This window comes from Glycine soja, chromosome 6 (assembly GCF_004193775.1).
Source record: "Glycine soja cultivar W05 chromosome 6, ASM419377v2, whole genome shotgun sequence".
Taxonomy (NCBI): Eukaryota; Viridiplantae; Streptophyta; class Magnoliopsida; order Fabales; family Fabaceae; genus Glycine; species Glycine soja.
The window spans coordinates 40825538-40837722 of record NC_041007.1 but is presented as its reverse complement, the minus strand read 5'-3'; the positions used below and the strand labels follow the sequence as shown (position 1 = coordinate 40837722).

The 12185-nt window shown below is 33.8% G+C and overlaps 1 protein-coding gene across 1 annotated transcript; it reads right to left on the bottom strand.

Moving 5' to 3' along the window:
* Positions 1-961: 961 nt before the first annotated feature.
* On the bottom strand, positions 962-2069 carry LOC114416260 (G-type lectin S-receptor-like serine/threonine-protein kinase SD1-1). Its single transcript, XM_028381134.1, has 5 exons — positions 2054-2069; positions 1797-1942; positions 1499-1724; positions 1211-1406; positions 962-1130 (listed from the first exon to the last, which is right to left on the bottom strand). The coding sequence occupies exons 1-5, from the start codon at positions 2067-2069 to the stop codon at positions 962-964; spliced, it is 753 nt and encodes a 250-aa protein (XP_028236935.1).
* Between the last annotated feature and the right edge of the window lie 10116 nt (positions 2070-12185).

Here is a 12185-nt window from a genome sequence, read left to right as displayed (position 1 = left end):
AACTATTGTGCAAATTATCTTCATGTATTCATTATGAATAGAAATGGTTCAATCCTTAGTGACACCCTAATATTCGAATATTTGAAACGTGTAATTTGCTAAGATGAAATTCAATCGTCACGATATTTCATCTATGCAGTAGTTTGTTGTATGTTATGACTTTGGTGATTTGATCGGTAATTACATTAAAATGGGAGAGGTTTGTTGGACATTTTAGTGTAATTGATCTCTTTATTATGTTAAAATAAGAGTGCACGCTTGTTTTAATGTAATAACGAGATGCTCGGTTTAGAAAAATTTTGGAAGTTACATGGAAGTCAAATTTTGGAAGTTACATGGAAGTTATTTTTCAAGAAAAGACAGTTTTTTAAAAAAGATAAACTTCCATCAACCGCCAACCGTTTTTTTTTTTAAAAGGATAAAACTTCCATAACTTCCTTCAACCGCCAAAAACCACCTGTTCTTTGATTATAAATAATCATCCTGGTTCAAAAAGCATAACATGTGAAAAACATACAAGACCAAAACAAAACTCTTGAATTATAATCTTCTGATTTTATCCGATTGAACAATTTTGGTTGAATCCCGAAATTTGATTCAATCTGAAAGTGTTTATACACGACTTCAGATTTATCCAGTATTATCTCGATTTTCAAAAATTAACCAACATGTAGCATCTGCTTAAGTGTAAAAGCCAGGAACCTTTGGCTTTGGCAACCATTTATCACCATTGAACATTAAAACCACTAATGACATGTCTGACCTGTCTTTTGGTCTTTGTTGCACACATAATAGGCCTACTTGTATGCATTTTATGAATTCAGAGGGTGCACATTGTTCTCCTACCACATCATCCAATAGTTCCACCGCCCTCTCTTCAGTCCATAATCTCCATTCCTTTGATGGTAACATGTAAATTAGTAGGCTGAAATAATTCAATTGATACTAACTATCAATACATTCAGACCTGTTGCCTTACATGTCCAAGAAGATTATTGTAGTTTTCGGGGTCTGCAAATTCTCTGTTTCTCTTATCACTTACAATCTCTAGTACAATTACTCCGTAACTAAAGACATCCGATTTTACTGGGAAATTGCCACGCACAGCATACTCAGGAGGCATGTAACCAATGAAAATAAAATTTTCATATTCAAATAATTAAGAGTTTGTAGAGCACATATAAAAAAACATAATTAGAATGAAATTAACTATGTTCCTGTCACCCTATTTGTGTTTTCCTCAACTTGATCTCCCAAAAATGATCGAGCCAAGCGAAAGTCTGATATTTTTGGATCCAAATTTGCATCCAGCAAAATATTGCTAGTTTTTAGATCCCTGTGAATAATCCTCAGCCTGAAGTCTTGGTGAAGATAAAGAAGTCCCCTCGCAATGCAACTTCCTTTTGGTTTCAGCTAGTCAAATACACACATATTAGGAATAGCAGTTTCTGTCTCCCCAATTTTTTAAAGAAGATTTCAGTTGATGTTTAGAATAAATTGTAAGGGGTCCAACCAAAAACAAAGTAGTTCAAGCTTTGGTTGGGCATGTACTCATAAATCAACATTTTTTCTTCTCCTTCTACGGAGAAACCAAGAAGCTTTACAAGATTACAGTGCTGAAGTTTGGCAATTAGTGCCACTTCATTTTTGAACTCATCTAAACCTTGTCCAGACTTCTTTGAAAGCCTTTTCACAGCTAACGCTTTCCCATCTATAAGTGTGCCCTGAAAGTTATCTTCTGCCATAGTTAGAAAGATTTTAAGGAAAACAGAAGTTTGGGAAGTTTTCTTAGTCACCTTGTATACCGGCCCAAATCCACCTTCTCCGAGCTTATTTTTTGTTGAGAAGTTTTTAGTCACATTAGCTAAGACTGTTGGCAAGTCAATGTCTTCTGTTCGGTGTTTATTTTTGTAACGCTTCTTGTTCAATTTTGTTGCTGTCCCTGATTGGATAGAAATAAAAGTACGTATAAAACCATTGACACATAATAAGGACATCAATTATTTGTGTCTAATTTTCTCTATTAGATGCTAAACTATATTTATATTCTTACCTGGTTTTTTAATCATTATAATGCACACACATGTGATGATTAATCCAAAAGTAGTCACGCCAACTGTGATTCCTACTATATTTATATTTATCGATTTGCTTGATGTATTAGATGACCAAATGGTGTTGTTTGTAGCATTGAGAAGCTCAAGAATCCCCTTCTCATTGAGTTTCAGAACTCCTGAGTTATTCTCAAGAGATGTATTTCTGTTTGCCACTCACACCACTGTCAGAAGGGTCACATTTCTGTACCATATATCAAAGTATCGTCTTGTTGAATTTCAAGGACCGAGGAAACCCGCTTCAATAATTCTGAAACGCACGGTTTCATTTTTTTAAAAATATATATAAAAAAATAATAATAATCAGCCCCTTAGTTTTATAATCACCCGAAACCTCCCATTAGTTTTATAACCAACCCAACTTCTCCTATTTTCAAATTTCCTCTTCTTTTTCAATAACTCACCCCCATCTCTCAATTCCTATCTTTTCTTCCAAAATTTTCACCTCTCAACATTTCACTCATCTTTTTTCATTGTTCCAAAATTTATCAAGTTTATTGCATCCTTGTGTCATTCCCAAACACAAGAATGTGAATGGAGGAAAAAGAAACACCACTCATTTCCTTAAATTTTTTATTTGATCTCTTTAAGGTAAAAATTTATAACTTATTGTGTTAGATGAATATTTTATATCATTGTTTAGTTATGGGTTGTGTGAAGAGGGTTAGAAACTAAGTATTAGGGATTTTTGTGGTTTCCTCAAAACCCTAGGTTTGCTAAATTTGGAGATTTTGTCTAATCTCTTGTTCTCTTATTTTAAATGCTTAGATCCTGTGAAAAATACGGTGGTTGATCCTCCCAATAGCATTGAAAGGCGTTAATTGCGTTCTTTTGAGTGAGTAGCTAATCTACTTAATGACATTTTTTTAAAAAAGTTCTTTCAGGAGAAGCAAGTAAACTTCAAAATATATATATTCTTTTGTGATCTTTGAAATTTTAGGAGTACTTGAGAATAAAGGAAAATTATTTATTTTCACTTGATTGGAATTTATTTTGAGATTTTGATAAGATATGTAAGAATGAATGTTGGATTATTAGTTTATTTTATTTATTGTGAGTTCATGATTGATTCAATTTCTCATAATATATTTATATTTGTTGTTTCCTACAACGAAAAGATAATGTAGCCTATGAGTCAATTTCTCGTAGTGTATTTATATTTGTCGTTTGCTACAATGAAAAGATAATGTAACATATGAGTCAATTTCTCACAGTATATTTATATTTGTCGTTCCTACAATGAAGATATAATGTAGCCTATGAGTCAAATTACTCATAATATATTTATATTTTCTGTTTGCTGCAACAAAGAAATAATCTAGTCTACGAGCTAAATGTCGCAGTTCTATAATTATTGTTCACCACAACGAAGATATAATGTGGTCTATGTGCACATAGTAGAATGAAAGTTTGATTATAAAGTTATTATTCTTGAATACAAGTTTATATGAAATTTTAAATTTTTTTAAGGGAGTACACAATAATTTCTAAAAACAAGTTGTATTTATTTTTCTTTATTTAATGTTATTTAAATTCCTTTTGGATGTTAAGACTCGTGTGATGTTGTGTTCTCCTTCCTGTCTACTTTGTATTTTATACTTTCACTGAGTCTTTGTGACTTATCTCCTTATTTTATTTTATTTTCTCAGATACACAAATAGTGGAGTAGCTGACTTTCTAGGATTTGTTGATTTACCCAGAAATTTGATTATCTTTTGGTAAGCCTCCATTGCATCTCATGGATAATTTTTTTTTTGTGACTCTAGTATAATGCAGCTATAGGGATAAAGGTAGTAATAGGTTTAAAGAGAGTTCCTTTATTTTGAAATTTAAATGATTCTTTCTTATAGATATGCTGATGATGTACTTATGATATTTTGAGACACTTTGATGATTAGTATTTATGACTAATATTGTTATTAGTTGATATATTGAACGATATGTCAAGGATTTGTATTGTGACCTGAGGCCTTGATATTTAATTGTTGGATTAGGAAATATATATGTCTAGATATATTATATGTTCTTTTACATATTATTTAATATAGGGTAGACTAGTCAAACTAAGAAAATTGTAGTCTATGTGCCGGTCATAGCCCAAGGGTGGGTCATGACAAATTCCCCCTGCTGAAACCAAAGTCTTACGATCTCGGATTGATTGATTCACTGCTAACATGTCTAGTGAAGTTGAAGCTGTAAACATGTAGGAGAATAGGAAGAACCAAATGAATAACATTGTGATGTTATGAAAGAAATGATTTCCAAATTACATTAGCATGCATGTCGGTCAGTTAACTTTTTGGCCTCTCTTCCTGTAGAGAACGTTGAGGAAGATGAGTTTCTGTGAGGGTAAGCGTTTTTTTTTTTTTTTGGTGAATAGAGAGGAAAAACTTCTGATTAGACAGAGGTTTGCCATCACATAGAATGAGAAGACCGGCATGTGTGGTGGAAGAAAAGACCCGTAACTCATATATCACTGTTGTCAGTTAGAAGAAGACCGGCCGGTAGGTTTGATGGGATTGCAAATAAGTCTAAAGATATACTTCCAATACCAAGTCCTCCATTATATATAAAATCTATGCTGGACTTCATAATTAACATTTGCCTAATAAAAACTAACAATTATCAATTGTTGATAAAAAAAATACATAAAATCTACACTGGACTTGATAACTAAAAGTATGTATTGAAAGTGAATATTACTTTTTTTTTTCCTTTTTGAGAAAAAATACCATGATGTTATAAACACGATCAGGGCAAGGCAAATATTTTTATTAATTACAGCTACTTAGAACATTAAAAATATTAAAATAGTTCTAAAAAGAATAGTATAATATATACTAAAATTATCTTTATGGTCTCCCAAATTTCCTTCACTTATATATGCATGCATATCCACTTATTTTTTAGCAGTTCATGCCTTTGATTTTTTTTTTCTTTTACAAATGTTGAGTATAATTTCTTGCCTTTGGTATGACTCTAGGTAACTAGACATGGTACTTTTGGACTAACTATGAGACTAATTTTTTATCCTGAATTTAGTCGCATTTGAAGCTTCTCATCCCCTTTCGTAGTTTTCAAATTCTGAAACATCTTTCCTTGAAATTTTGGTATCTTGAACATCATGACGTAAACAGTTTGATAGTTCTAAGTGTTAGAATTAATGTCTCATGTGAGAGGCATGTGACTTAGTAGGGACTAATAAATAAATAATTAACGATTAAGGGCTAAATTGTAATTGAGCTTAATAGGAGAAGTTTCTAAGTTAACTGTTACTTGATGAGAGTAGTGGTTATAAAAGGGGCTTAATACCCACTAACGTGAAATAAGGTCCCCTTCCTGACCAGAAAGTGCTCTTTTCTCACCCATAGCCATCACGAACGGAGAGAGGCAGAAAAGAAAGGCCATAGGAAGTGAAATCCTATTTCTCTCATTTTCAAGGAAATCAAAGTACACCAGAGAGAAGTTCCTATGGAGAAAGGTACACATCATTATCTATTATTCTTTATTGATTGTTTGTGAGAATCATAGGTTTCAAGATCCTGTTGGTTTTCTATAATTGATAGACTAGGAAACCCTTAAGAATTTTTTACATGTGATATCAGAGCATGTGTTATGAAATTTATGATTCTCCAAGAATGATTTAATTTCTCCCAATTATGCATAAACCCTAATTATGAAATTTAGGTTTTTTAATTTATGTTACATGTATTTTCAATTACATGTTTTGATAACGTGTCTTTCGTGTTAATTATATTTTCCGCTGCAAAGTATGAAATTCTAGATATATAAAATTTCATGAGAAGGAAAGCCATGAAAACTGTAGAATTTTTGGAACTTACATTTTGGAGAAAGGGAATGAAAAAAAAATCCGCCATCGTGAATTGTTTTATTTTGAAAAGCTGCGTGGCTATAACAATAGGTTATCTTTAATTCCTATATTTTTAGAAGCTGCGCAGCTTACTTAGGATTGCTTTTAATAATAATGCTTTCAAAAAGGAAAACGTACACGTACCAAATATCTTGCAGGATGAATGAATATTATGAAAATTGCTATTTGCAATCTTTGTTTGTTATTTGCAATCCCACCTATCTTCTTTTTTTTTTTCGAATGTTATTGTTGAACATTATTGAAGGATTGAAAGTTTATGTCTTATAATTAATGTGAATGTTTTGAAATTATTGGTAACAGTAAGTATGTATATGTTACATATTCCTTTGAATGTGTTTGAATGCAAAATACAAATAAATGTGAAAATTATTTTATGGCCTAGAATGGAATTAATGGAATAGCTATGAATTGTTAATAGCAATAAGTATGTGCAGGCCATATATATTTGGTTGGAATTAAATGTATGTTAAATTTGTTAGTCACCAAAGTGGCCAAATTTGTAAGGTTATTTAATTCCAAATTAATGATTATTTCAATTACTCATAGAATAATGGATGTTAAATTATATGACTGTTGGCTTATGGGTAATTGAAATTCATTGTTATAAGGCATTTATGGATCGCCCAAAGGTTGATTAGTTGTTCTTATAATTAATGAATATTATTGTAGGCGATTTGTGTGTATCATTAGTTTTATTTATATACCCAAAGGAAATAGATACTACTAATTGGTGCATATTTAATTGTCAAATAATGTTAAAATTTTATTAGCATCATCATGTTTGTATGTTGTGTGTTGGTGTGTCACCCAAAGGAGAACATCAATATACATTAATTGTTATCTGAGTAAATTATATGTATGACTTGTGTTTCATGTACCAAAATGCTTATGTGAAGTTTTATTATGCAGTACCTGTTCCCAACTCATTGAATTCTCAAGTATCATCTGTACCAATTTTTAATGGGCTTAACTTCTCTGACTGGAATGAGCAAGTCCAATTTCATCTCGGTGTTTTGGATCTTGACCTTGCTATATTGGAAGAGAAGCCTGCTACTATTACTGATGCTAGTAGCAATGAACAGAAAGCTCATTATAAAGCTTGGGAAAGATCTAACAGACTCAGCCTAATGTTCATGAGAATGACTGTTGCAGATAGTATTAAGACAGCTCTCCCTAAAACCGATAGTGCTAAAAAGTTTATGGGGTTAGTGGGAGAGCGCTCTCAAACAGCTGATAAGTCTCTTGCTGGGACATTAATGAGTACACTAACCACCATGAAGTTTGATGGTTCGCGTACTATGCATGAACATGTCATTGAGATGACAAACATTGCAGCAAGACTTAAGACCTTGGGAATGGCTGTGAATGAGAACTTCTTTGTTCAGTTTATTCTAAACTCATTACCGTCTGAGTATGGTCCGTTTCAAATGAGCTATAATACCATGAAAGATAAATGGAATGTGCATGAATTGCACAGTATGTTAGTTCAGGAAGAAACGAGGCTTAAGAATCAAGGAAGTCACTCAATCCATTATGTAAGCCACCGAGGAAATCAAGGAGCTGGAAAAAAATTTGTAAAGAAACATGATAAAGGCAAAGGACCATTAAAGATCAAGGACGGTCCTGTGCAAATCCAGAAGAAAGCATCAAAGAACAATAATTGTCATTTTTGTGGAAAATATGGACACTTCCAGAAAGATTGCCCAAAGCGTAAGTCTTGGTTCGAAAAGAAAGGTGAGCTCAATGCTCTTGTATGTTTTGAATCAAACTTAACTGAAGTTCCCCATAATACATGGTGGATTGATTCTGGATGTACAACTCATGTTTTTAATACTATGTTGGGATTCCTTACAATCCAGACTATAAGCCCAAATGAGAAGTTTGTTTTCATGGGGAATAGAGTGAAAACTCCAGTGGAAGCGGTCGGGACTTATCATTTAAAACTCGACACTGGACATCATTTAGATTTACTGGAAACTCTTTATGTACCTAGTTTATCTAGGAATTTGGTTTCATTATCTAAACTTGATATTACTGGATACTCTTTTAATTTTGGTAATGGATGTTTCAATTTATTTAAGTATAATCATCTCATTGGTACTGGTGTTCTTTGTGATGGTTTATATAAATTGAAATTGGATGGTTTGTATGTTGAAACTGTTTTAACTCTGCATCATAATGTTGGCACTAAACATAGTTTAGTGAATGAACGATCTGCTTTCTTGTGGCATAAACGTTTAGGTCACATTTCTAGAGAAAGGATAGAAAGATTAATAAAGAATGAAATTCTTCCTGATCTAGATTTTACGGATCTAAATATTTGTGTGGATTGTATCAAGGGAAAACAAACAAAACACACAAAGAAAGGAGCTACAAGAAGCACTCAGCTTCTTGAAATTATGCATACAGATATTTGTGGACCTTTTGATGTTAGTTCTTTCGGAAGGAAAAGATACTTTATCACCTTTATTGATGATTATTCACGTTATGGTTATGTCTACTTACTGCATGAGAAATCTCAGGCAGTGAATGCTTTGGAAATTTACTTGAATGAAGTAGAAAGACAATTAGAGAGAAAGGTGAAAATTATTAGATCTGATAGAGGTGGTGAGTATTACGGAAGATATGATGAAACTGGGCAACACCCAGGTCCATTTGCTAAGCTCCTTCAGAAACGAGGCATTTGTGCGCAATACACAATGTCTGGTACGCCACAACAAAATGGTGTATCAGAAAGGCGTAACAGAACTTTAATGGATATGGTTAGGAGTATGTTAATCAATTCAACCTTGCCCGTATCTTTGTGGATGTATGCTTTGAAAACTGCCATGTATTTGTTAAATAGGGTTCCTAGTAAGGCAGTTCCAAAGACACCTTTTGAACTGTGGACAAATAGGACACCTAGTATGAGGCACCTGCATGTTTGGGGTTGTCAGGCAGAAATAAGAATTTACAATCCACAAGAAAGAAAATTGGATGCAAGAACAATCAGTGAAAATTTCATTGGTTATCCAGAAAAGTCAAAGGGGTATATGTTTTATTGTCCTAATCATAGTATGAGAATTGTCGAAACTGGAAATGCAAGGTTCATTGAAAACGGTGAAACCAGTGGGAGTACAGTTCCACGAGAAGTGGAAATTAAAGAAGTTAGAGTGCAAGTCCCTTTAGCTTTTGCCTCTAGCAGTAAGGTGATTACTACTTCAGTTATTGCTACAAACAATACTGAAAAAGTACAACACAATGATGAGCCCATGATACATAATGAACTCATTGTGGAAGAACCACAGGAAGTAGCATTAAGGAAGTCTCAAAGAGAAAGAAGACCAGCTATTTCGAATGATTATGTGGTATACTTACATAAAACAGAAACAAACTTAAGCATTAATGATAATGATCCAGTTTCATTTTCACAAGCTGTAAGTTGTGATAATTCTGAGAAGTGGTTAAATGCCATGAAATAAGAGATAGATTCCATGGAATATAATGGTGTTTGGGACCTTGTAGAATTACCAAAGTGTTGTAAGAGAGTTGGTTGTAAGTGGGTCTTCAAGACTAAACGTGACTCTCATGGCAACCTTGAACGTTACAAGGCTAGACTTGTTGCTAAGGGATTTACTCAGAAAGATGACATTGATTATAAAGAGACGTTTTCACCAGTCTCACGAAAGGATTCTTTCAGAATTATCATGACATTAGTAGCCCATTATGACTTGGAGCTACATCATATGGATGTGAAAACTGCCTTTTTGAATGGAGATTTAAAGGAGGATGTTTATATGGACCAACCAATGGGATTCTCAGTTGAAGGGAAGGAACACATGGTATGCAAATTAAAGAAATCAATATACGGTCTTAAGCAAGCTTCCCGCCAATGGTATTTGAAATTTAATGATACCATTGTTTCCTTTGGATTTAAGGAAAACACTGTTGATCGGTGTGTATATCTAAAGGTCAGTGGGAGTAAGGTTATGTTTCTAATCCTGTATGTTGATGATATATTGCTTGCAACTAATGATCTTGGTCTTCTTCATGAGACTAAGAAGTTTCTTTCTAGTAACTTTGAAATGAAGGATATGGGTGAGGCAAGTTATGTGATAAGGATAGAAATATTCCGAAATAGATCACAAGGATTGTTAGGCTTGTCTCAGAAAGCATATATCAATAAAGTACTAGAGAGATTTAGGATGGAAAAGTGCTCAGCATCTCCCGTTCCAATTCAGAAAGGAGACAAATTTAGTCTCGCACAATGTCCTAAAAATGATCTGGAACGGAAACAAATGGAAGCAATTTTGTATGCATCAGTTGTTGGGAGTATTATGTATGCTCAGACCTGCACTCAACCAGAAATAAGCTTTGCAACTGGAATGTTGGGAAGATATCAAAGTAATCCAGGAATGGAACATTGGAAAGCTGCAAAGAAAGTTCTGAGATACTTACAGGGAACAAAAGACCACATGCTTACATATAAGAGGTCTGATCACCTAGAGGTGATTGGATATTCAGACTCAGACTTTGCTGGATGTGTGGATACAAGAAAATCCACTCTTGGCTTTGTATTTCTCTTAGCCGGATGAGCAATATCGTGGAAGAGTGCAAAACAATCAGTTGTTGCTGCATCCACCATGGAAGCTGAATTTGTAGCATGTTTTGAGGCTACAATTCAGGCTAATTGGCTGCGGAACTTTATTTCAAGGCTTGGAATTGTCGACAGTATTGCTAGGCCGCTGAAAATGTATTGTGATAACTCCGCAGCAGTATTCTTTTCTAAGAACGACAAGTACTCTACGGGTGCCAAGCATATGGAATTGAAGTACTTTGCCGTGAAAGAAGAAGTTCAGAAACAAAGAGTGTCAATAGAACATATTAGCACAAAGCTTATGATAGCTGACCCTTTGACAAAGGGATTACCGCCCAAGATATTTATAGAACATGTTGAAAGTATGGGCATTATTGTTATTGATGATCATTAAGTGTAATTCACCTTATATAATTTTGCTGACACTTGTAAGTCTCTTGGCCTTCCATGTATTTGAATTCTGGCCATCTACAAACTGACCTTTTCAGTATTTGGAAAAATTTTATGTAGCCTCCAGAACATTGTTATTCTCATTTTTTTTTTCTTTTTTTCTAAGCAAAACAAAATCGTGACAATCATTGTTAGGGAAAGAAACTGGATTCGAGGCCAGTACCTCCAAAAGGAAAGAAAAGAAAGGAAGCTTTTGATATTTCATATATTTGCTTGTATTACAATTGCTTTATTAATACTAGTTTCCTACTAACAGTTTTTGTCATTTTGTGCCAAGGAATATCCTGAGGCAATCATTGGTAATCAAATACGGTTATGCTGTCCCCCACTACCAACAATTCCTCATCTAGCAATACCAGCATCCAAACCAGGTCAGCTTCTCTATACGTAGTCACTAAGGTAAGAGGGCTTGTGATGGTCCTCTTTGCCTTTGCTGCTATCTGCACCCCTTTGTCCTGTGTCTGCACCTTTGTTTGATGAACTCTGTTGCCTCTGCTAGCTATTTCCTCTTTTGTATCAATCATTTTCCAAGTTCGAAATGCTGTGATAATATGAACTTAGATGTTATTGAAGAATACCAGATAATGACTGAAATTAATCCATTCTTATTTGATTCAAGATAAGTGAATTGGACCCAATTGGCTAATGTAGTCTACTATTCAACCTATATTTTTTAGGTTAATATACTACATCTTCCATGTCTTGAACTTGCGCCACAAACTTTTACAGCTTCTGCATATTTCATCAAATCAGATTTCTCCCTTCCTGAGGAACCTTCGTATTTGAGTTTCATACACCAAGTTTCAACACAATTACGTTCACTTATAGAGTCCTCAGTTTTCAATGTTTTATTTTTTTCAGTTGAGCATGAGATCTCAGTTTTCAATGTAAATTCTTATATTTATCATGATAATTGACAGTTTGAAGCAAACAAGGATTACACCAACCACTAAGCGCATGCATCATCTGGTGCAAGGTTGTTCCAGCTCAACTAGTGATATCGAGTTCGAATAGTTAGTATGCAGCTGTGTAAAATACTCAAAAGGAGAGTTTTACCATCTTCAGTGATTACTGTCCGGTGAAGATACTTGTGGTCTATAAAATGAGAACAGAGATTACAACAACCTGACTTAAGCTATGAACTCATGTCAAG